Genomic DNA, 25,031 nt, shown 5'->3' on the forward strand with positions numbered 1-25,031 from the left:
TTATACAAAAATATATTTTCACCCAGCACTACTGCGCAATATAAACAACACCTCGTGACTATGACAGGATCTTGCCGCGACGCTAAAAATCGAGAAATTCAAGCTTAAGTACAGAGTGCAATGTACTGCGGGGCGAAGTGGCTCTGCCGCTAACCCAATTTAGCACACTTGCAGTGATTTCGGGGGTGGTTTGCAACAGTCACCTCTATCCCTTCTATTGTCGAGGAGCTCCGGTCGGGCCACAGCAGGGTTGGGCAGCCAATAAAAATGCATCGGATTAAGGGTACCTACCCCTTCACCTATTTTAGCCTATGGTAGAAGTACCAGCAATCTCTCCAGTTACAAATCGCTACATCACACTGCTCACATCCCCCAACTGTCTGGCGCCTCCTTTTATTACGACTGACCGGCGCCAAGGGCCTCCTTGAGCTTCTTGACCTTGGCTGCCCTAATTGAAGTCCCTGATAAGCGTGGCAATTCGACTTTTTTCCCTCTTTGGACGTGCTTATGTTGTGTAATAGGCGTAAATTCGTCCCCAGCTCGAAAAAGCGGCCTCGATTGACTTTGCGGATGGAAGGCTTCAGGCTGGCGATCAATTCAACCATCAACTCAATCTCGTCAATTTTATGGAAGTTGAAGTCACGTGCATCAATTCAATCAATCCCATTTGACACTCGCATTGATTGTTTCAATTCCACCTAGATGCTTTCAACGTTGACCATCGGTTGAAACTGTCGATAATGGCAGTGGTTCAGGGTAGCGCCCAGTCCGTGTAGTCCCATAAGACGCGTCCACAGGACCCCTGCTAGTACTTTTGCCCCGTATTTTTGATGCACGTGCCAACTGCACCTAGCATTAGGGGTTTATGAACGCGTCTCAGCTGTCGTCGCGCTCTATGACCCTTGCAGGAAGATCATTACCTGCATTCCATTCCTTTCCTAACCTTCAAATGACGCCAACGTACCTGTCAAGTGCCAGAGTCCCGACTGCAGCGACCTAGTACTTCACCTAATAACTTGGATGCTTCGCCAGTCGATTGGAAAGCCTTCCCATGGCACAAGTTTCCGGGTTTCTCGATTTCGGAACGCGTTGGCAGGCACACTTCGTGGGTTTGGCAGCACGGCTTTGACATTCAAGCCCGCGATTCTCCCACGAGGAGGAAATGGGTTTGCAAGCATTGTCCCCGGAGGGTCAGGTCCAAGGTGACAGACTTCACTGCGGTTGGCACACAGAATATCGAGAAACATCTGATCAGGGAGCACAGACTTGTCGACGAGTCCGAGAGGAGGAAGCCACCTGCTCTTTGGAAGGGAAAGCAGGAAAAGACACGCCCAAGAAACATTGTGGGAGGAAGAGTACAAACCGCTACCGACTCTTTCGAATTCGAATGAAGAACCCCCATTCAAGCGTTTGAAGGCAATGAGTGCACTCGAAAGGCACTGAGCTCACAGGACTTCGTCTCTGGTAGGCAGGTGTTCTTGGGAAAGTCCACGGAGTAGGGGCCAAGACGAATATGATCACTGGCTGTCGAGTGCCGACTCTAGGAACGACAATCTTGTGACAGATCCCATCCAATATTGGTGGGAAAGGCGGAGAGACTACCCTCGATTGTCGCGAATGGTCCTTGACCTACTATCAATACCGTCTATGTCGGCAGAGTGCGAGCGTTTGTTTAGTGTTGCTGAGCAAATGGTACCACCGCTGCGGACTCGATAGGAATGGCACAGAGACTGAGGTCATGGGTGCGGAATGGCCTAGTCGACGCGGCTGATAGCTTGATTGATGTGTCAGAAGAGGTTGGAAATAGCGTTATATGGGAGGCAGAGGAGGATGACCTAGACGCTGGGAAGTGAGCATTGGGGGACTCGACGCGCGTGTGATATTCAACATATTCAATTCAACGCCATCAATTCAATCTGGAGATGCAGTGGTTCAACTCCACTGGCCAAATGCTGAGTAAGCTTTCAACGCAACGCCACGCGAGGACGAAATTGATGGAATTGAATTGATCGCCAGCCTGGAGTCACCTCGGGTACATAAGGCGAAATGCGACAGAATTCAAAGGGCTAGAGAACAAGGCCACGACGCGAAACGAGAAAAGTTCAAGTCGATATGAATATTTCATGAAAAAAGCAATATAGTGCGGGTCTTAGTTTGCGAGTATCTTCATGCCTGGCCGAATCCGGTGTAATTGAAAATTTGGATTTTGTGTGGGAGGAACGAAATTTTGGTTATGCATTAGGTGGTCCTGGATGGTAATGAACAACAATGTCCTCATCCGAGGTTACAGAATAACCCGCTATACTATATTTCAGCTATTACGAATGCGGTATCATCTGATTCCCAACCGTCGAGTACCATATTTGCAATCAGGAGATTGTGATCACATGGCGGACGCCATCATAACCAAAGCGCAACTAGTACGAATTAACCTATAGTATACATTGGTCACGACTTTTACAACATGGTACCTTTCGATGGAGCTGTTATATAATTCCCCCGAGCTTTTCGAGCAGCTCCTCTCGTCACTATCTCCTCAGTGCCCACAAGCCTCAATCCCGTACCCCGCCCCATATGACCCTGGTCATGACGACAGTACAAGTGGGGTACGGAAAGTTAGTTCTGTTGAACAGGCGCTCGGGTCTCACGTGCAAGCAGGGATACTTTAAGATTACAACCGAAATGGTAAAACCTCTAAAGGGGCAGAATTCAACAGAAGACAAGATGAATATACCAATCTGGATCAATGGACCGAATACACGTAATGTCTGACAAGTTCAATGAAGCAATTTCGGCCAAAACACCATACAAATTATTTTGAAGTTATCAATGAATTCTCCGCCAATTCTAGAAGAGATACATATTATCAACACCTATGATGACAGTAGCTTTATTAAAGAAGATCATAGTCGCTGTATACACCAAATGATCCGAACTGGGTAGCTGTTTTTCCGGCCGAAACAGACTGTGGCACCAAATTCGAGCTCTTTGTGGATAACCTCTTCTCGTCGTCAGATCTCTTCCGCAGCCTTCACAAGCATGGCCATGGGGCCACAGGCACGGCTCGCCCTAACTATGGCATCCATAAGGAGCTACAACAAGATAAGAAGGCTGATGGGGAGGGACCAAAACCAGCTATCAAGTCAAGGTGATCCTAACCCCTGACAATCAGATATAGCGTCAGACACTTTTTATATGTGAGATCCCTACTGATTTGTCTACGTGCCATACTTCTAGGTCAAACCGATAGCTTGGAAAGATAGCTGCCTTGTGTTGTTCCTGACTACTGTGTTCACGGGCGACGAGCGAGTTGATCGAAAGAGGAAGAGGCCGTCTTCTAAGAAGTTAGAAGCCAAGCCGATACAGCTTTTTTCTTTTTCTATTTGGTGACGAAGCTGTCAAAGTGATAAAAGTCCCGACATTTGCTGCTGCCTACAACGACGAAAAGAATCATTTTGATCGAGGTGACCAGTTGAGATCATATCATGCCTATGATCCTCTCCGCCGCGGCCCTTGGCGGGCACTTTGTTGGACCTTTCTTCTTGATGTGGTCCTTATTCATAGCTATATTGCTCAACTACAAGGGCCCGGGCCAAATTAGAAGAAGTATACGACAGAAGCAGAGTGGCGAGCGTGCATTTACAACGCCTTATTCAACACATATCATGAAGAAAGTTAGTCAAGGAAGAGGTATCGCGCAGAGAACGAATCCGACCCTGGAATACAGCAAAAAGAGTACCTACTTGTTCGCCGGAAGATATGTCGGATTGCTTTGCTTGTCAGGGCTTTCGACAAGGCTAAGTGAGGTCAAAAGGCCAAAAAAGGGGGCCCTTTGGGGAGGATGGCGGTAATGCAAGAAGGGGGCAGACTGATTATTGGTGTAGCGTGTGCAAGGTTCCTCTTTGTAACAACGGGAATTGCTGGTACTTCTATCATAATAAGAATTAGGTAGGCAATAAAGTACCACTTGTTTGAGGCATTTTAATTGGACCGACCCCGCTGTCAGTACGGGAATTGAGACTTGTGGGCACTGAGGAGATATACATCTTTATACTGGGGTCCAACTGCAGTATCACTGCTATAGCGATCGCACGCCCCATTATGTAAAATACACAACGTGGCAACTGTGACATTCGCTTATCATGCACGTTATAGCGTTACACCGGGCGAACGGTAAAGGTGGCGTCCAATAGAATTGCGCGGAGGACGTTTCGACAGCTCACTTTAAGCCCCCTGGATTTTTCGCTCGAAGGCAGTCCCTTTGTGCTGAAGAAAGAAGTTAAAGGAAGGGTCTCTGGGGTGTGTTAAAATTCTGGGCTCCTTTCACTGGTAAGTAGCTTGACAAGTTGGAGAAGAGAGTCGCTAACCTAAAAATCGAGTATATTTAACCCCTCTGGTCCCGCCTGCAGACAATCTTTACTGTAGTAGTCGACCTACCTCTCCCGCCTCATTAAACCCAGCAAACATGACCCCATCACCTTCAGCAGAGCCTGCCAAGCCTAAGCGAAAGGGTATGTTGCGCTTTCCCTTTATATATTGTTAGTCTTGCTTCATTGTTCTCATGTCATAGATCTGCGGCAGATTATAGTACATAGAAATAATGCGAGTCGAGTCAATTTACTCCTTGTGCTAACACAAAATTATTCAGGCACCCGAAGAATTTCTACCCTTACTCCCTCCCAACTCGCCCGAAAGAGAGCCAAAGATCGAGAAGCCCAGAGGGCCATCCGTGCCCGCACCAAGGAGCACATCGAGCGGTTGGGCCGCGAGTTAGCGGCGCTCAAGCTGAGCCAAAGCTGCGACCAGACCGTCCAAGAGCTATTGAACCGCAATAGGGCGCTCGAGGAAGAGCTGATGCGACTCAAGGAGAATATGAGAGTGCAAATAATCTCATCACTTTACTCGGCTCCAGGTCTGAATTCACCCCAGCTCTCGTTGCTCGAGAGTTTCTCATCAACGTCGACATTCAACGACAACCTCGGTACTAGTAGCGATGCCATTCCTAGCCCTCGTGGATCAACGTTTCCTAGCGACTACTACAACTTCCTCCCCGACTACAGCCAACAACACGTCCCCTTATCCAACAACTGCGAATCCTTGGCAAGCACCGTCTCCTGCTCCAGTCCCTCCAACGTCTCGACCCCATCATCATCAGTTGACTACAACACTGGATATATCTCAATCAGCTTGCTCTCCTCGATCCTTCCCTCCAACCCCAACTCCTCAAGCATCAGTGTTATGTTTCACAAGGATGTTGTCGAGATGGAGTATAACAACGTGGGCCTTCACAGTATAATCACCCAAGGGCTTCCTCTACCCGACATTAGCGAGGAAAGTAGTAATACTCAGAGCCTAGACGCCGGATTCCAGCTCAACAATACTTCACTGCAGTCCGGCACTCCCCATTCTCACCGCTACATATCGCACCACTGCCACCAGCACTCCGCCTGGAAGATATAGCCTATGTATTACCCTCAGGCGCAGTCGTCGGTTCACTGAAACTCTTGCCACGGTGGCTCAACCTGTATACCCCGCTGATTATGCAGCTGACCTGCCGCCTCGATGAGTTTTGGTCAGCTTCGTCCATAACTGCCGTCGGCAGGGCCAGGCCAAGATCTGCTACATTTTAAGCTAGACTTGCAGTCTCCGTTTCGAGATAACGACGGCCACGAACAAATTACATGCTCGCCACAGGTTTGACACAATCCTTTGGCCGCTATGGGGTAGAACGCGTCGCAGGGAGCGCCATCCTTGCGCATAACCCCCGAGACGCCATGCAACCCATATCCACTAATCTTGTATTCGCACATGACCGGCTGCAAATCACAAAGTATATTTTTAGGCTTGAAATTTCATTAGCAAGGAATTACGGCCTCTTGTGATAGAGCTCACCGAAACCTAAACCTAAACATTCCTAGTGACGGGTTGAGTGCTACCGGTGTTTATCGGTGAACGGTGATCGGTGAACGGTGAACTGTTGCTGTTGAAGGGTCGGAGTTGCGACGAAGGCGGCCATCGCTTTTGCTAACTTGTGATGGAACTCAATCCGTTTGACGGTCGACAGTGAGAGAGAACCTGAAGAGAGAGCCCGAGGCCCCGACGTTACTCCTGTTGAAGATTACAATTAATCTGAATGATCATGTTGGCAAAAGTCATTTTTCGATGTCATGTTGTTAGACCACGCAGGGATGCCGAGTGCAGTTAACAACTGATTTGTTATTATTTTCTCCTTGCAGTCGAAGGACCTTTGAGGCCATATATCTTCGACTAATTCTTCCTAGGACTTGAGTCCTAGACTCCTAGAGTCCTAGATGACAGTCCTACGATTTGAATTTTAGGACATCAAGCTTTAGCTTTAATCTTGAACCTTGGTCATGAAGTTGAGGGGGGACGATCAATTCTTTCAACACTAACCAGCAATACTTTGCCAATCCTGGATTGCTTACAACACACATCAGTGATAGGAATAACACGCAGTTTCCTTGTGACTTCATTGTAGGTTACCCATGTTGGAAAATCCGGGAATCCCCCTTCCCTTCAATATTCAGACGGTTAGTCTGAAAGTCCTAGATACTATCATCTAGAGTAATATGCCCGAGAATAACTCTCAGCTTAATAATGAATAACCAAGTTTTACAAAATATATTTTCACCCAGCACTACTGCGCAATATAAACAACAACCCAAAGGCTGATTGGTATAAACAGCTACGTTGTGGTTTGACTGATTATCTGGAGAAGGACTAACAAGACTACAATCTTCGTATTGGTATGAATGGGCTTTGGATACAATCGGGGCATTATGTATGTCCTTCCTGTAGCGAGTCGAAGAGAAAGCCCTACACACGACCTGGTCCTTTCTAGAGCCACTTGGCACACCACTCGGCTGCTTTCATGAAATAATCTTGTGTATTCCAAGCAAATGTGGGCGTTGAGATATACCTTATAAGGGCTATAATGTTGAGAAGCTTTCAGAATAGACCATGTAGAAAAGCCACACATTACTTATTTGATAGCTTATGGTGCATGCCCAGCATGAAAAGCAGGTCGGCAGAGAATACCGCGAAGATTATTCTTATAGCCGTCCCGATTGGGAAACTGAAAGGTAGGCATGGGGTGAGAGGACTAGGAGTACATGGACAAAAGATTGAAGCCATCAATTTAATGGTAGCTGTCTATTGATAGCTTACAGTCCATAGGAGTTTTATTGAGCAAGATTTATCATGACAGTATCGGGTAAGGTCTTGACTATATTGTCTATCCATTACGAGTTGTGATAGTCTACACTGCGTAGGATAATACCGTGATCTATATACTCATATACACTAATCACGAATCGGTTTAATAGTTAGAAATCATCGTTTCGTTATAATTAGTCGTTTAATACATTGGTCATTGCGGTTTATATCCATACCCTATTATTTATGCGCAAAGACACTAGCATCTATATGCTCCTTCCCTAGGTATTCTCGGGCTCATCCTGCGCGTTACCTTTCTCGGGGCACACCACCTCATGGTGAAGGCTCTCATTCTTTACCTCGCGATTCTTCCCATCTTACCGTGGCTGGTTAGCGCTCTCATCAACATTGCTGGTGTTTGGCACGGGAGAAAATGGGCCAGATATCCGTTCCCGACGCGGATGCTGACTCCCAGTCCCGATTCTACCTATATTAGAAGACTTATGGGCCAGCGACAGCGCCAAGTCACCAGAATCGAAGTACTTTCTAGCCTGTAGTCGATATTCAGGTCAGCTGGATCCATACCAAACGATACACGGAGCGGGCTATATGCTGCTTGTACATACGTCCAACTGGTGTGGAGAAGATCTTGGGTTGGTGGTTTTCCGTATATCTCTTCGAGACGCTCTATCCTATTATCATCAAGCTGCCTGGCCTAAGAAACGTATAAATTATTTCGAGTAAAATTTCGAATGGACGTATCTGCGCACCTTGGAATCTACCTCATCCTAGGATTCCATCTGTAGGTTTTGGGCTGATATCTAAAACTAAAGGGCGGACTAGAGCAAGGAAATGGAAGGGTTGGTGGTTGATGTGATCAAGGCCGGACGTGTTTCTTAGACCCGTGTGGGGTTTAAAAACATTCTTATAGGGAGACAGCCCTATCCTATGTCACCCCTTAGTTCGATTGTGACCGCCTCGTGTCTATCCTTAAATCAGCGAAGATCTGTACCTGGACCTTCACAACTGTCGCAACCATGTCAGTTTACCACAACTCCCGCTTCATTGCCATGGGATAAAGTGCGTCATTTTGCCACGATGGCTTTATCTTTCAGTGTTAGTCGTGAGAGCATGTTCACATGCGTACTTCCAATCTTGGAGAATATCGTTTAAAGCTTCGAGATTTAACACTGAAGCGGATGAAGAGATACGTAGGGTGCAGAATCGAGATCCTCGTATCGTTTCAAGACATTTGGGGAGAGAAGAGAGAGACTTGCATTGCCCTGAATTTAGAAATTTTCCGTTAATAATCCTGGGCGCCTACTAAACTCGGGCAACGCGGGGTAACATCGAGTAAGACGCGGTAGAAGGCCAGCGCTCCCGATGCTAGTGGTGACGACATGGGGGGCGGGTCTCATCCGTTCATGGTTTAGGGCTGTTGACAAGCCGAGGTAATAAGAAAGGTTCAGGCAATGATACAATACCATCATCTATGACATATCTCCTGTCTATGCAGGGTCAGGCTGACCTCATGACCCCTATGTCATGATACCTGACGTCCATTTTCACATGGAGGTTCCCCTCCTGTCAATGCCCCTCACACGTTCGATGAACACCTTGTCGACGGTCTTGGTCGCACTTTGACATCTCAAAACTTCATCGGGGGCATGCGATGATGAGTCGGATTGAGGCGACTGGCGGCATGGCCGGGGGCGTGGGGAAGCAGACGAACAAGTGGCCCAAGGACGTGGACAGCGACAATGAGTATTCCAAGAACGAGAAGCCGGCTCAGGATCTTCTCAAAATGAGGACCATGATGCTGGTGAATTCTGCTACGGGTGAGTCCATTATTGGATAAGAGCGAGCCGTGATGGTGGAAGGACAGAACTGCCTCGGGCCTTTGAGTGATGTCAGGGGCAAGAAAAGCCATGGCTACATGAAAGAGGCTTTGGTGTAGACACCAGTGACGGAGGGTATTCTAGTGGCCTAACACCTGCACCCTCAAAGTGAAGTGACAGGTGATTAAACTTTCTTGGGGTGTTTTTGGAACAAAGTTCACAAGCCCGCCGACCCTACCCTTGAGAGTTCTTGATCCAGGCTCTGTCTAAGTAGGGGCCATTCTCATACCGGGTGCAGATTAATACTACCCAGAGACGTTATTATAGGCGAATGAGGATGATGCCGCGAGAAAGTCGATCCAATGAAGATGTGTAGGTGACAGGTTGGGAGTGTGTGTTAGCGTCATTTCGGGAATGGAACTTGTTTCCATCGCCTTGTCCCTCAAGGTTAGTGAAGTGCAGGTGGGCTAAAATGACAAGAATCACGCCACAGATCTGCCAGATATAACGAATACCGACGCCAATCTACCTCGATATTTCAGCCAAATGTATACAAGACCCTTACTCCAAGGCCAACAACCACCCGTACCCCAAACACCAGCGCATCCCCGTCCAAAAAATACCACCACTGACTAGACCACAGACGTCGAGTTCGTGCCGAGGATACTGGGAAGCACAATCGGCGGGTGTCATGCGCCCGCTCGTCAACGTGATGGAGGCAGCGGCGCTCGGCGTACGCAACATGCAATACGGCGACTGGCGCGACGAGCGGGCAGGTCGGTGACACGCTGGGCAGCACCGGCACGGGCGTATGAACCAGAGAGTTTGGCTCAACAACGTGGCCGAGGGTGTGCTGAAAGTGGGCGAGTGGAAGGGCCCTAAGGATGAGCTGGAGGGGTGGAAGATGTTCTTTTCTTGAAATTGAGAGGATGAGGTGAGGGAAACGTTCACTCTATACTGTATATAAATGAACCAAATTAAGCAGCCATGTAATTAGATTTATTGAACCTAGAATATAATCGAACCACACAATACTTCTAGCCATCTTCAATATGGTAGCCGTTATTCCTACAGTTGCATCCGACGAGACTGGCAATCACTCGCCGCCAGTCACAGACTTGCCACTGGGGCTCACCTTCCTCGCCATTTTCATCCTGGCACTAACATGTCATGTCATGTGGGTTTCTCTACCTCGTAATAACTTTGGTAATATATACTGAGGTACATCAAGCTCTTGGCTTCTCACATCCCACGGGCATCCAACACAGGATCCAGTGGCCTCGGACCATGAGACTGTCCAGCGACGACAGTTTTGAACCGGTGATGCTAGACCAAATTTCCCCTGCACGAACTTATTGGCAGTGGAAGGCCGAAATGAGTGATGTGGTGAACACCGCATCCGGTTTCAATGCCCGGTGAGCACGCAAGTCTAATACTATGTCAAACCCATTTTCTGACTACTTCTCAGTGCAATTTGTTTGGAGCCAATGGCGGACAAGGATATAATCCGTCATTTACAATGCTGTCACGTCTTTCACTCGAGTTGCTTCGGTCAATGGTTCTTTAGGCGCCACGATACCTGTCCTATATGTAAATCACGGATCATGCCGCATAGTTAAACTCTTGAAGGATTGCCCAAGTCTTATACACTTCGGCAATATCAATTGGACCACTCCCACACAATTTGTTACGGCGTGGAATTGTAAGCTCTTGTGACTTTTCCAGCCCTGTGTCCGGCGTCATTTGTTTGCCTCTTTCCAGAGATGATTTCTTTGGCATGGAGAACAGCGGGACAGTGGGGTTCGATCAAAACCATCATGACTCTCGGTCGTCCCGCCCGATAAGTAAGTCAAAGGTCTACCACCTCAACGTGGCCATTCCTCACTACACTTAACCGTTTTAAACCATACCGTTCCCTAGTTCCCTAATCAATATGGCCATCATCAAGGAGAACATGAACCACTGAGTTGCTCAGGCATCCGTGAAAGGCCACTTACAGCTCGTTTGTAGAGGAAGGTTAAACTCCTCCCGAACACAGACCAATTCATCTTTCCAGTGAAGCAAGGGCATTATGAATCTATCGAAAACCCAGCCCCAGTTAACTCTGTCTATAGATGCTCCCCACCTCAGATTTATGCGATAGGCCAATCAAAGTCATCCATTAAGACTTCCATTAGTGAGCTTACCCCCCAGTAACACGGTCAGACTGGCTAAAGAGAAAGGAGCTTCTTTAACTTTTACGCCCCGTCCTAGCGACATCAAACCGCGTCAGTGCCAGTTTGTTTACCTCTCAGCGCGTACCATTCCTCATGGATCGACGCCTAACCCGATGGAATCCAATGACATTATGCTTCCTTCGCCTCCAGCCTCTGCCTTTTCTTTTCTCTGACCACCGAGAAATTTGGCGAGTCAATTCGAGCTGACAACGCATACGGCATTGCCAGACTACCCTACCGTTGCAGATCTTCCACGAGCGATTTGGAGGAACAAACGATATGTTTTGGAAGAGCTCTTATCCCGGAAAGGCTCGAAGGGCCGGAAGAGCTGGACCAAGCGCCATTGGTTTTTTCCTCGTTGAGGTTGACACTAACGATAGTCCGTTGAGTCCTTACTGGGCCTGTCGTTTGTGCGACGCGAAGGGTCAGCCCGAGTTCTTCGCCGCTGCTGCTACGAGTTCGGCAGCTGACCACCCCCGCAAGTATGTGAATGTGACGTCGCGAGCTTGAGCACTATTGACCAACGCCAGGTCTCACAGGATTTTCGAGAGCAGTCAAGCAGCTGATCCAGATCTGTCAACCGATGAATCTGAACGGCCTAAGCGACGACGCTTGCAGTACGGTACTGTGCCGCGCGCCAGAGTCAAGATGATCCGAGAACTGAGCCTGGGACTTCTGATCAACACCAATGTTCCTTTTTCTTTCTTTAGCGATACATTCTTTGAGCAACTCGCCTGGCAACTTGACCCTCGCCTATCTGATCAGATACCATAGAGCCGGCAATCGATGGGCCGTTTGCTGGATAACATGTACGAGTCTAAAAAGTATGATGTCAAGCCGGAGCTCTCAGATGCCCTTACCAGATTCCATCTAGGGTTCGACTTGTGGACCTCACCCCAATCGGCACGCTGCCATGGCAGTCACAGCTCATTTTCTTGACCGCCAGGGCAAGCACCAGTCGTGTCTTCTGGCACTCCGTCGCCAACTCGGATGTCACAGCGGGGAAAATCTCGCGGTGACGCTTGGGCAAGTTGTGCGTGAATGGAAGATAGAGGATCGAGTTGGAACAATGATGTCGGATAACGCATCTTCGAACGACAGCTGTCTTCTGAACTTTTGCAGAAATCTCGACGCAGAGATGGGCCCGGCGGACGTTCGGGCCAGACGCATGCGCTGCTATGGGTAAACCTGGTTGCTCGTGTTTTCCTCTACGGCGAAGATTTCGAGGCTTCGTAGCCGAATATCACGTCTTCAACTTCCTCGGTCGCCACGAGGATGATCTACGATACTGGAGAAAGAAAGGGCCGGTGGGGAAGCCCCACAACGTTGTCAAGTACATCGGATCTTCCACTCAGAGGTGTGAGCTCTTTAAGAGGATCTCAAGCGAGAATGACCAAGCACAAGAATATCTCCTGGCGAGTGAGTCGACAGCAGAACTAGAGGTCGTTATGAACAACGAAATAAAATTGATCTCCACTTATCTCATGATCTCTCGAGCGCTCGTCAAGCAAGGAGACATCAAGACGTTCTTAGTCCATCCAGCGGTGGAGAAATGGCTTCCCGAGGCCGACGTGTTGAAGGGGGATGACTGGAGACCTTTGGCAGATATTAAACATATTCTTGAGCCATTCTATCTCCAAACTAAGAGAACGCAAGGCTGGGGCAGCGAGTGAGGTAATGGACGGCTTTGGAAGGTGATGAGAGGCATGGAATACTTGCTGGAACACCTTGAGAATCGGAAGCTGTTTTATCATGCTGTTCTAGACGAGGTAGCTAGAGAGAATACCAACTCGTAGGTCGAGCTAGCCGGAGGGCGATCAGACCGAAATCGGCAGCTTCCTGCTAGATTTAGTGGTTGCGAGATGGATATGCATCCATGAAAGTCAATGCAAACTTTGTAAAGCTCTTTGCCAGGTCGTGGCTCGGGACAATGTGATGATGGATCAGGCAAGCCATCAGGATCATCGGGAGTTGACATGGGAAAGGATCACCCACGTTATCTAAGACTCCATCATCACCGCCTGGCAGAAACTCGATGAATACTATATCAAGCTTGGAGTCTACCTGGATTGCTGGTACTGTTGCAACCGGCCGGTGGAGGAGCAGCGAGGGGCAATTGTTGAGACTATAGCATCCCCAAGCGTGCCGCAGAGAACGCCGGTAGACAGTATGTTCAAGCAGTGGGTGAAGAGCAGGACAGCGAAGACTACGGTGATGGGAAGCAAGCCTGAGCGGTATCTGCGGCTAGAGCCGCAAGAGACTGAGGAGCCAACCGAGTGATGGATGGTTCACCAGGGACAATTCCCGATGGTAAGCCAGTTGCCTCTTGATATACTCGCGATACCGGCGATGGCGACTGATTGCGAGAGGTCGTTCAGCCTAGCCAAGTTAACGTTGACGAAGCAGAGGCTTTCGATGATGACGGTAACATTGGAGAAGTTGCGGTGCCTCAAAAATTGGGTCAGACATGGTGCTGTGAAGCTGGGGGGCGACAACAGATGGGGGAGACGAGGTCCAGTTGGAGATTGGAAATAGCAGCATGGAGGGTGTAGACGGTAAGATTTGAAATATTTGAATTGTTTGAATAAATATTTCAAACAACAAATCCAGCACTGAGGGTTACCAAATTTCTCAAATATGACCCCGGAGTTGATTTGTTTGATTTGAGGGCAGCGCTGATGCCTATACAGAAATTGCTTCGCAGCTAAAGACAACTAAATGGCAGGCCCAATGGGCTATTACGGCGCCTTCTGAAACCCCTCGCCGCCAGTCAGGGCGCCCTTCCCTACTGGCTGAAGCCCAGGCTAGAGAATTTCCTTCCTTCCTTCCTTCTTTCCCTCCTAGCTAACCGGTTCTTAGGTTGATGGCCTCATCACATTCGTATGTAGCTCCAAAGCAGCGCGCTGGATGTCATGCCAAAGGTTACCACAAGCACTAGGTTGCAGCTGCTCTTGGTATGCTATCTGCCATGCCCTCAGCCGTGCTGACTTTAAGAGATATATTGCACGGCGCAAGTCACTAATTACAGAGGCAAATCAACAGAAACGGCTAGCCGTTGCTGAGGCCCATGTCGGCTGGTTCCTAGATCAATGGAAGACCATCTCATGGTCCGATGAGACTTGGCTTACAGCCGGAAGGCACACGCCAATATGGATAACAAGAAGGCCCGGCGAAGAGCTTGACCCAACCTGCATTATTGGACGGGAACAAAAGAAGTATGGCTGGATGTTTTGGGGCTGCTTTTCAGGGCTTATAGGCCCGGGCCCCAGGTATCTTCCAGGAAAAGGATTGGGGCCGTATTGATTAGTATTCCTACCAACAGCATATTGTCCCGATTGTTGATGGCTGACTTCGTCTCTATCCGGGAACTAAGCTTTATTTTATGCATAATAATGCCCCAGGCCATAAGACGGCTCTAACTATTAGAGAGCTACGGGAGAGAGATATTGAAGTTATAGAATGACCTCCTTTGTCGTCCGATTTGAACCCTATAGAAGCTGCTTGGAATAGGATGATGGACTATCGCTGTGCACTTTCCAGAGACGATGTCATATGATCGGCTACGGATTGTAGTTAAAGAGGCTTAGGATTCCCTTGAAGCTTCCTTCTCTGATCACCTTCTAGCTACAATGCAAGAACGATGTCAGGATGTTATTGATGCAAATGGAATGTATACAAAATAGTAGAAATAGCTTAGATTGATGGTATATCAAGGGGAGAAAAAGATAGCCTTTTTTGACCCATCTGTGAGTGGAGCCGGGATTAGAAAACCTATGCCTGATACCGTAGCAGATTCTAAAGTGTAAATACTAAGAAATTTGAAATTGTGCCTCAAACCTATCTGTGCCGCATGCTTATCATATACGTTATCAAAAGCCAAACTTAATTGTCAGTTTATATATCCTGTTCAGGGGTAAAGACATTATGTAGATTAGAGTTGACAGCTGTTTTAAGTAAGCTCAATACATATACCTTACCGCCGCTCCATGGGTTAGTTGTTTTACCCTCGAACAGCCTATCATTTTCCTTTTCTAATGCCAAGATACGATGTGTCGCTGTGTCCAAAACTTCGCCTCTGCTCAAGACGTATCCTACCTCTGTTGCTCTGGCTCCTCTCAGGTCATCATCATTCGTGCGTGACGCTTGCAAGACGGCAAGCAAGTTCTCAAAACGCAGTTTCAAGCGTGTGCGGTACGGCTTCTCGACGTCGTTGTGGCATTCACGAGCCTGCAAGGAAGGCGCCATTTTTTTGCGAGGACTCTTGGGTTTGCGGGATGCTGAACGGAGTTTGACGTCGGCGAACCCGCTACCGCTGTGTTCGTTCTTGATGTTGTCGATGTTGGTGTCGTCGCCGGTGCTAATGCTGCTGTGGCCCCCTGGTGATGGAGTCTTGTCTGCCGTGACTGATAGGCTATGATTTGGCCGTTTGTCCGTGTTCTCCGTGCTTGTGGCAGAGCCAGACTGAAAAGGGTGTTCGCTTGTGGCATTGAGGGGGCTGTTGGGCTGGGAGAGGAGGAGGTTTAGGATGTACTGATCGGAGGACGAGTAGTCCGATGTGGGCTGAGGTGATGAGAAGGATTGATTATTATTTACTGTGAAGTGGCCGAGAGCATGTATTTCATAAGGAGTGCCTACAACACAAGCTCATGTAATTCATCAGTACAGACGAAGCATCGATCATGCTGTGGCGTATTCCGTACCTGGATCCAGAGTCTGGTTCGAGAGTAGCTGTGGGTTTGGCTTTAGCGATTAACGAAACAAGGAATTTCGGATGTTACAAGGCCAGGGTGAATTAATCAAATTGACAAGTAAGTGAGGGTGGAAACAGAACGACCGTTACGCAGCTGCCCTCAGTCGTACTGCCGGAGGCGTTGACTTACCTCATACCGGTTGTCTCCTTGATACCAGCCAGGAAGAGTAAGCTCGTTGGGGTAGTCATAGCTAGCCATTCTGGGTCGAGCGCAGTTTTCTAGAGGCAATTCGGATCGTATCTTACAATGGGATATTGAAAGAAATTGTGCGTGTACATGCCAAAGTTGGCGATATTTCAGTAATATTTATTTTACGAGAGCACGTCGCTTAGCACCACCACTCCATTGGCAATGTCAATCCCGAGCGTACCCGCAAGCGACTTTGTAGCCCGCCGAGCGAGTGTACCTTATCAACAGTACACACTCAACCCACCATCAGAAGCGCCTCAAGATTTGCCGTAGTAGCCGTCTAGAAGCTATGGCAAAGACAGGATGGTGCCACAGCAGGAGCTGGATGTCGATGAGCACGATGGGGACTCAATCGGCTTGCCATTCGTCCAGTTGCAGACGTGTCCCTCGAGGCAACGGCATGGAGGAGATGAATCGGCTGGATTGGTCCGAATGCTTCAAGCTACAGACGATACTTTGCGCCGACACGGAGCACCAGGTGTTGTTATTCCTCACGTGTAAGATGCATGTAATTTCGGTTGACACTGTAAACCCTTCAAGCTCTGCCTCAATGTTAAATGGAGGGGTAAGAAAAGATAGGAGCATCTACATCCGGTCAAGAGCGCTTGACCTAAGTTACTGTTTCCATGGCTCGCTTAACTTGTCGGTGGTTCGGGGATGCGGGGATTATTACCTACGTAAGTACTGAGTAACTGAAGGATAATCGAGTTCTGGGCCTGTGTGCTGGTGACATTATTGGCTACACGCTGCCTTTGGTGACGTGTTTAATCCCCCAGTGCCGTATCATGTTGCATTTAGGGATTAACGCACAAACGTATATTAGTCAAGGGCTTGACCACAGTTTACAGTACTGTCATTTGAAAGATTCGTCCTAAGAGAAGGTCCCCTTAATCAACGTAAGGATTCGGAGAATTTGGTGCGGGTCGCCGGGGATCCAAGGACAATCTCCGCATTTCCGTCCATATCTTTGCTACAGCGAAATATCGATCTCAATTCTGATTCGTTGTCTGCGCCGAGGAGATGCCTTCAAGGGTCTATTATCGAGACTGACCAACTGCCATGGCATGTGGCTGGTTGTACCAATCTCAGTCTATTGACCCCGCGACCTGTATGCTGACTGTGAAGGTGTCGGTATAGACTTTCATGATCATATCACACCCGACCAGAGCCGATGCCGCGTCAAACTCACCCCAGGCTGTTATAGCAACTAACAGATCATAGCAATCGCGCCTGATGCCGGTACCCGCTGGAAGCTCCGCATCGCTATCCCTTTAGTCGGCATAGCCCTTCAGAGCGGTCACAACAGGGGAGTCTAGCTAATCAGGCAATACGCATCAAATGTATATAGATAAGCCCTGTAGTCACAAATCTGTGAACTTATCTACCTGCGATAAAAGTCGAGCTATTACAGGAGGGTGACAAGCCTTCTAACCCTATACTGGGCAAGCTCTTGTAACCATACTGTACGTGGGGGCAAGTGGGGCGAGATACCTGCTGAAGGGCTATGCCGACTAAAGGGATAGTTCAGCAAATTCTTAACCTAGATTCGTGAGGATTTCCTCCCCGACTGCGTGGTGTTGAAGAAATGGCGAATCGACTACTTGCTAACCGCGACGCGTCACCAGTTGGCAAGCGTTGGGCTATCAATTTCGTTAAGCGGCAACTAGATCTCAAGATGCATTTTCAGCGGAGATATGACTATCGGAGGGCCAAATGCGAAGACCCAACTATGATTCGCGACTGGTTCAGGCTCATACAGAATGCAATCGCGAAGTATGGTATCCAATCATTCCCATGATATAATGTCAGGTGGGTCTCGGTTTGTGTCCGCTGTATTTCCTGTCTAACCTGTGCGTTTTCTCTGGGGCCTGGGCTTATGTCGAATTAGGAATAGACCAATCAGTGACAAGCCATGACAGAGCATAGAGTTAGGGACCGAATTAAGTGGATATAAACATGTCACGATGAGGTATTGGAGAAGCAGGCATAGCATCAGATATGGCAACACTGAGACAAATTGTACTAAGCTTCCCAAACTTTAAATCTGATCATGATTCCAAACATAACCACGAAGAGTATCTACTGTTTGCCACTGTTTCAAAGCAGCGTTTCGACAGTGTTTACCTACATTCATCGTTTGTGGAGCCGGTGGGCATGAGTGGGCGAGGCACCCGCCAGCTTGTAGAGTGGCAATGCGAGGTCTCTTGTGGCGACCGCGTGGCTCTAGGGGTATAATGCCCTAACCTTGCTACTAGCCCTATGCTCGATAAGATGAGGCGGGGGTCAAGGTGCAAGACCCTACCTACAAGCAATGAGGCTAGTTGCAGAGGGTTTTCTCTTAAAAGATGTAGCTGCATCTCTCATCTAAACCATCCTGTAGCTGTCACTAGCGCAATCCTGTACTACTCGCTCCTTCAGCCGACGGTGCCGCTCTGCTCCCAATCCCGCCTACGTTATTAGATGTCCTTACGGTCATCGTCATACCGTTGCTGTCTTTATACTCAGATATTATTCGTCGAGCGGCATTCCCGCTTTGGCTACGGCCTCCCTCGATCATATCCAAAAGGTCATTACTGCCCATCTCGGAGCCTACGGCTATACGACCTCGCCAGTTCAACGGGGCTGCTCACCAGCTCTGGAACCTCGTCGGAGCCCTAGATCATGGGAAACACCATTGTTCGAGCAATAGACTAAGCCAGTCTCTTCCGTCTAGCGCAATTCATACAGCAAAGCAAATTCGTTCTTCCAAGCAGTGCCGGCAAATCATCCGCCTCCTATCAACTCTCCCTGCGCAATCAAAATGCATCAGGCATCGTCGCGCTTGCTACGCATGGCGGACGATAGCCGACCGTTCAGCAAGGTATGTACGATGGCTCTCTACTCTTTTGACACGCCTGCCTGTCATACTGCGGCGAAGCATAAGGATGGCCGCCACTGCCATGACGCTTCTCGAAACCTCATTCCTCGCTATGATATTGGCCATTGGCTGACTCGGTCACCCAACAGGACTTTAAGGATATCTTCTCTACCCTCATCGTCAGTCTGCTGCCCCTCTCGGCCCACCGCGTCCGGTTCATCAAGGTCGAGTACACCTTCCTCTCCGAAGAAGCTATCAACAACCTGATGTGTCTCAAATTCTCCCAATCCAACCATCTACCCGACCCTAAGGATTCCTCTCGCATTATCACCACAACCACTTCTACCACATTCTCAATGGCCAAGGATGTGGCCCGCTCTATCTGCCAACGCTTTGTTGAAGCCCGGCTTGTTGAATCGGCGGATGGTAAACACCAGCAGGTGTATACCATGGCGGGATCCGTTTGGCAATTGACACCAAAGGGAATCACTGTATTGGGCCGTTTCTGCGCGAGAAATGGCATTCAGCAGAAGCAGGTATCAGAACTTACTCATCTCAGAGCGACGCGGCTTGTTCTCCTTGAACGAGATTCGCAAACTGACAAACTTCACCATGACCGAGGCACCCTCGAGATCATCTTTCGCCGGCTCGTCGGTGCCGATAGCTGCGATGCTATGTCGGGTGTGACCGCTGCTGATTCAAGCTCGATGCACGAATACAGGGATAATACCACCAAGGTCAAGATTACTGCTGAGCTTAAGCTTAACGGGAAGACCCACCGCGATACCTTCACCGGCAAGGCTATAAACGACTGGTTAATGAACTATTCGACCATCATGGAAGAGCGTGAAGCCGTTGCGGTTGCCACTCTTTTCGTGGCTTATAATCTAATAGAGTGTATTGCCGAGGACGGGACATATACTTCCCAGAATCCCAGCCCCGGGAACAATGTCTTCCAGCCTAGAAAGCGTGCTATCTACCAATTAACGCAGCAAGCTAAGGATCTCATTAATGGCTCAAGGCCACCAACACGGTCTTCGGAGAGGGGGGGCAGCGCTGGTTTCCAGCGGAACGGTATCTTCAAGGATTCCAATACGCAACGACTCGACAAGATCCTGAAAGATCCTTCCGTGCGGCTTCTCTTCTGCGAGCACTGCCGAGACACATATTGCGAGGAAAATCTGTCCTTCTACCAAGAAGTGGATAAGTTCATACGAAATTGTAAGGTGGGCACGGGCGCTGCCCATGAGGAGCCCAACATCGCCGCAATGGACGTTATGAGTGAGAATATAGCTCAGGCGTATAGAATTTATAATGCTTTCCTTGCTGCCGGCTCGCCTTCCGAGCTCAATATTGACCACCAGCTGCGGAACAGCCTTACCACCCGGATGACGAAGGCTGTGAGTCAGGACACTATCATGATCGACACTCTTCAAGAAGTTATATCTCTATTTGAAGATGCCCAAAATGCTGTCTTCAAATTGATGGCTAGCGTAAGTTTGGTTTAATACCCACCTCGCAATCCCAAAATGGCCGCTCTCGGGATCTCCGACCAGACGCTAACAGAAACAGGACTTGGTGCCAAAATTTCTGAGCAACCCCAAGTATGAGCAGCAATTACGAGGCTACAAGCTTGACCTAGTTGGAAAGGGTCCTGAGCGGGGCTAGGGCTATCAATGCATGGGCGGCACCCAGAGAATACGCGTTCACAACTGGGAGATCTTCGTAGTCAACTAGCGGGAGGCAGTTGGTCACCTACGCATGTGATAGATGGTACCATCCTCCTAGTGCCTCAAGGGATGGCCAGCGCAAGACTACTACCCGAGGAACGAACTATCCGTTTTCTATTATCGCCAAGGAATCACGGGATAAGACTACTTGGTCCTTAAGGCATCGCCCGGATAGACGATTTGCCTCACGTAGCCACGAGTCAAGCCTGGATCCATCTGCTCATCCAACACACCGGAAACTATCTAGTAAGGAGAAGTCTACGGTTGCTAGCCTTGCAAGTGCTGGGGTGCCTTCTAAGAATATCAGGGCCTATATCCGTCAAAACCCAGATTCAATTCTACCACCGAACGGCTTTAAGGACAGCACTGCTGTCGGACAAACTGTCGATGAGATTTTGCCGGTAGTCTCTTGGCTCGTCGAATCACGCAGTGGAACTCCTGTTTGACCATCCGAACCTCGTGGTTGAAGTCGAGAGGGTAGATTCTTCTGATTGCAGAGGCAAGGTCGTCCAACTCCGCTGGTGGGCGAATACGCGAGGGGAATTTCTATATCACCAAGCTCTACGATTTCGACACATCGTTTGAGTTCATCATTTGTCGTTACGTGGATCCGACCAGGTTGCATCGGGGCTGGCCTGGTGTCAGAGAGAGGCCAAGCTGTGTGTGAAGTTGTCGGAGCTTTTCGCAAGGTGGTCCTCGACAGAGGCCTCAGCGAGAGGGATATTCGTAAGGGCAAGACCAATAGTATGTCCATGCGGAGTTATTGGTATGCTTAGACTGTTCAGTATGTAGAGGTTATTTCCTGATACCAAATCTGCAATTTCTTGGCCGCGGTCGGTGGCGTGGCCCGTTTGCCAGCTATGATGTCTGGCATTAAAGTAACCAGCAACGAGGCATCATTCTGGAACAGCCCATCATAGCAGTATATCCAGGGCCTCCTTCTTGCCATTCTGGCAATAGAAGTTGACTATATTCATGCCGTTAATTGTAAGCCAAAGCGTATCTCGAGTCTGAAAGGACCGAATCTGATCTGCCAGAAGCCTTAGGTCTCGTCGGACATGTGTCATGACTCTAGGCCAAGTGTCGTTCCTGTCCCACGTTGCGATAGGTGTGAATGTGTCATATGCCGGGTGGGTTTTGGCGAGACAACGAGTGCTTGTGAAGGTTGTCCATGGCTCCTGCAGAAGGATATTATCGTATCGTTCGGAGTCAGCTAGCGCCAGGGCGCAGTCGTGGACCAGAGGGATCTTGCCGACGTTAGCCTGAAAGATCATGAGTGATTTCCTGTCCTTCTTCGTTCCTGCGAGTGTCTATTCTTGGTCATGAGGATGGGTGATATAAGGCGATCCTGTTCCTTTGCTGGATTCGCCTGTTGTAGTCATCCATGCCTTCACTCTGGGGGAAGGTGCTCATAGGCTCAGGAGCGGGTTGGGCCTTGGCACGAGCTTTTGTTTTCCTACCGTTATCTTTTATCCCCGCCTCCTTCTTCTTGCTGGAACCACGCCTTGTAGACTTGGTAGCAGCAGGCTGGTTTGTGTTTTGCTGGTGCTTGTCGGATTGAGTCGATGAAGAGCCGCGCCGGCTTTCTGAGCCGCCGGTCGACATCTCTGAACAGGTAGACTCGGTAGCTGGGGACGGAATGGGATACCCTTGCATGGAGGTAGCAGATGAGGCCCATTGCGTTGAATATTCTGGTTTGTACGTGTAGTAGTAGGTGCTGCTGTCGTTGTTGAATTGGGGCTCTTCTGGCGCGTCAACATTGGGAACCAGCCATCTCGGAGGATTTGGGAAAGATAGTATCATCAAGGAAACACCACTGCTCCCACCGCACTTGTGGTAGGGTACCGTATGTGCTCATTGCGGTGTGACCTTGGTTTATATAAGTCATGTCTGAGCGCGACAGTACAGGCAGGAGAGATATCTGATGTAAAATCATCAAAGGTTGATACTCCATTCTTTGGAGGAGGATGGCCCGCATGGTAGAAGTTGAGGAAGACACTACCCATTACTGTTGTAGCAGTTGTTGTAGTAGTAGTAGTTGTTGTCGTAGTTATGTTACGAGCTCAATTCACTACCGGCAAAGAGAGGTAAGAAAAAAGAGCCCATGTCAGATGGCGACAAAAGCTGAGAGCTGAGTAGTAGAGACAAGTAACGTCGAAGCTAAAGTGGATAGCCCGGACAGGTAACGTCTTGGTCCCGGGGCCAGGTGGCATTTGTACCTGGTGAGGAGAAATAAGGGGCCATTAATGGTTGTTGCACCAGAGAATAAAAACATTGGAAGCATGGGAGAAGCTAACTTTGAGAGGGGGCCAGTTTGCAGGAGGGGATCGTCTCAAAAACAAGAGCTGCTATTGGCTATACAATAACGGACTGGCTTCCAAAGCCTACTATTCGTGGACTGCCTCGAGTGGATGTGATTGGAAGACAAAGAAATCAGCTGGGGAGGTGAGTTGGTCAGGTATTGGGGAGAAGAGACACAGACGCATGCACAGACACTAGGCAAGTGCAGACCAAAAGGAATTGGTACATTTAACACCGCTGATCCTGCCCGCCGCCAACCTTTAGTCCACCTCTTGCCTCATCATACACAATTAACATGATCCGATCATTATCAGCAGAGCCCGCCAAGCCCAAGCGAAAGGGTATGTTGCCATTTCCCTTTGTATATTTGTTAGTCTTGTTTCATTGTTCTCATGCCATGGATGTCCGGCGCATTGTAGTAAGCATGAACAAAGCAAACCAAAGCAGGACAACCTACCCCTACCATAAGTTACTAATACAACATCATTCAGGCACCAGAAGTGTTTCTACCCTTACTCCCGCACAACGCGCCCGTAAGAGAGCCAACGATCGAGAGGCCCAGAGGGTGATCCGCGCCCGTACCAAAGAGCACATAGAGCGGTTAGAGAGCGAGTTGGCGGTGCTCAAGAGCAAGGAAAGCCGTGACCAGATCGTTCAAGGGCTGTTGCGCCGCAACAAGGCAATCGAGAAAGAGCTGATTCGACTCGAGCAGATTATGAGGATGTCAATCACTTCGTCATCTTACTCTGCACCAGGTCTAACTCTACGACAGCTCTCATTGCCCGAAGAGCTCTTAACGCCATCAGTCTACGATGGAAACCTCAGCACTGATAGCGATGCCATTGATAGTCCTCGTGGATCACCATTCTCTGGCGACTACAACTCCCTCCCCGACTACAGCCAACAATATGTCCCCTTATCGAACAACTGCGAATCCTTAGCGAGCACCGTCTCCTGCCCCATTCCCTCCAGCGTCTCGACCCCATCATCATCAGCCGACTATAGCGCTGGCTATATCCCAACCAGCGCGCCCACCTCGGTCCTCCCCTCTAACGACACCAGCTCCTCAAGTCTCAGCGCTGTGTGCGACAAGGGAGTTGTCAAGATGGAGTATGACGAGGTGGGCCATCACGGTACAATAGCCCAAGAGCTTCCTCTACCCGATATGAGGCATGGCGAGGAGGTTAGTCACGTTCAATATCCAGACGACGGGTTCCGCCTCAGTGATCCTCCACTGCATCCCGGCACTCCCTATTCTCACGCCTACATGCCGCATCAACAGCAGCAGCAGTCCGCCTGGAACCTGTATCCCATGTACTACCCTCAGCCACATTCGTCGGTTCATTAAATTTCCCCGGCGGTTGAAACTGGCATGTACCCAGTATTATCATGCCATTGACGTGCCGCCTCGATCATCTTCTGATTGGCTTCGCCCAGAACCGTCGCCAACAGACCCAGGCCAAGGCGATCTGCCAGCTTCTAGAACGCGTATAACCCCGCTCCCCATGTCCTGATTCTGTACCCTGCATGTGACCGGCTACAAGCCACGAAGTGTGTTACTCTGAACTATTTTTTAAGTTTGAAGTTGCATTAGCAAGAAACTCCAGGATAGCTTTGATATAATTGGCCGAACTTTGACCTCCTGAGACAGTAGGAATAAGCCATCCCGAATTAGGATGTTGATATGCATGCTGCAAGTGTAATGCGCAGGGCTAGCCTGAAGGTAATATGCTGCCACTGGTCATGTCTTGGTCTTGAGGGGTTAGTTACTGCCGTTTATTGATGAAGGCTGATTGATGAACTGTTGCTGTAGGAGGGTCGGAATCGGCCGGAGGCGAAGGCCGCCACTTCTTTTACTGACATGTGACGGAGCTATATCCGTTTGACAGTTAAAAAAGACCTCGGACGTTATCCCTGTTGCAGATTACAGTTCATTCTCCGCAGAAATGCTACCCCAAGATCCAGGGGAACTC

General features: G+C 49.0%; 9 protein-coding genes across 9 annotated transcripts; 7 read left to right on the forward strand and 2 right to left on the reverse strand.

Moving 5' to 3' along the window:
• Positions 1 to 4,465: 4,465 nt before the first annotated feature.
• On the forward strand, positions 4,466 to 5,460 carry FOXG_06763 (uncharacterized protein; the record flags this gene model as incomplete). The annotated part of the gene is made up of 2 exons (XM_018385421.1): positions 4,466 to 4,511; positions 4,649 to 5,460. The coding sequence occupies 2 exons, from the start codon at positions 4,466 to 4,468 to the stop codon at positions 5,458 to 5,460; spliced, it is 858 nt and encodes a 285-aa protein (XP_018242769.1).
• Positions 5,461 to 8,851: 3,391 nt separating this feature from the next.
• FOXG_19382 (uncharacterized protein) lies at positions 8,852 to 9,798 on the forward strand (the record flags this gene model as incomplete). The annotated part of the gene is made up of 2 exons (XM_018399595.1): positions 8,852 to 8,998; positions 9,658 to 9,798. 2 exons carry the CDS (start codon positions 8,852 to 8,854, stop codon positions 9,796 to 9,798), a joined length of 288 nt encoding a protein of 95 aa, XP_018242770.1.
• A 27-nt stretch (positions 9,799 to 9,825) lies between these two features.
• On the forward strand, positions 9,826 to 9,933 carry FOXG_19383 (uncharacterized protein; the record flags this gene model as incomplete). Its single annotated transcript, XM_018399596.1, has 1 exon — positions 9,826 to 9,933. One exon carries the CDS (start codon positions 9,826 to 9,828, stop codon positions 9,931 to 9,933), a length of 108 nt encoding a protein of 35 aa, XP_018242771.1.
• Positions 9,934 to 12,408: 2,475 nt separating this feature from the next.
• Positions 12,409 to 12,903, forward strand: FOXG_19384 (uncharacterized protein; the record flags this gene model as incomplete). The annotated part of the gene is made up of 1 exon (XM_018399597.1): positions 12,409 to 12,903. The coding sequence occupies one exon, from the start codon at positions 12,409 to 12,411 to the stop codon at positions 12,901 to 12,903; it is 495 nt and encodes a 164-aa protein (XP_018242772.1).
• Positions 12,904 to 15,124: 2,221 nt separating this feature from the next.
• FOXG_06766 (uncharacterized protein) lies at positions 15,125 to 16,179 on the reverse strand (the record flags this gene model as incomplete). The annotated part of the gene is made up of 3 exons (XM_018385422.1): positions 15,125 to 15,861; positions 15,931 to 15,970; positions 16,111 to 16,179. The coding sequence occupies 3 exons, from the start codon at positions 16,177 to 16,179 to the stop codon at positions 15,125 to 15,127; spliced, it is 846 nt and encodes a 281-aa protein (XP_018242773.1).
• A 294-nt stretch (positions 16,180 to 16,473) lies between these two features.
• On the forward strand, positions 16,474 to 16,671 carry FOXG_19385 (uncharacterized protein; the record flags this gene model as incomplete). The annotated part of the gene is made up of 1 exon (XM_018399598.1): positions 16,474 to 16,671. One exon carries the CDS (start codon positions 16,474 to 16,476, stop codon positions 16,669 to 16,671), a length of 198 nt encoding a protein of 65 aa, XP_018242774.1.
• A 2,299-nt stretch (positions 16,672 to 18,970) lies between these two features.
• On the forward strand, positions 18,971 to 20,695 carry FOXG_06767 (uncharacterized protein; the record flags this gene model as incomplete). The annotated part of the gene is made up of 3 exons (XM_018385423.1): positions 18,971 to 19,030; positions 19,177 to 20,520; positions 20,600 to 20,695. The coding sequence occupies 3 exons, from the start codon at positions 18,971 to 18,973 to the stop codon at positions 20,693 to 20,695; spliced, it is 1,500 nt and encodes a 499-aa protein (XP_018242775.1).
• A 1,382-nt stretch (positions 20,696 to 22,077) lies between these two features.
• On the reverse strand, positions 22,078 to 22,531 carry FOXG_06768 (uncharacterized protein; the record flags this gene model as incomplete). Its single annotated transcript, XM_018385424.1, has 2 exons — positions 22,078 to 22,448; positions 22,525 to 22,531. The coding sequence occupies 2 exons, from the start codon at positions 22,529 to 22,531 to the stop codon at positions 22,078 to 22,080; spliced, it is 378 nt and encodes a 125-aa protein (XP_018242776.1).
• A 924-nt stretch (positions 22,532 to 23,455) lies between these two features.
• On the forward strand, positions 23,456 to 24,406 carry FOXG_06769 (uncharacterized protein; the record flags this gene model as incomplete). Its single annotated transcript, XM_018385425.1, has 1 exon — positions 23,456 to 24,406. The coding sequence occupies one exon, from the start codon at positions 23,456 to 23,458 to the stop codon at positions 24,404 to 24,406; it is 951 nt and encodes a 316-aa protein (XP_018242777.1).
• Positions 24,407 to 25,031: the final 625 nt, after the last annotated feature.

This window comes from Fusarium oxysporum, chromosome 3 (genome assembly GCF_000149955.1).
Source record: "Fusarium oxysporum f. sp. lycopersici 4287 chromosome 3, whole genome shotgun sequence".
Lineage (NCBI taxonomy): Eukaryota > Fungi > Ascomycota > Sordariomycetes > Hypocreales > Nectriaceae > Fusarium > Fusarium oxysporum.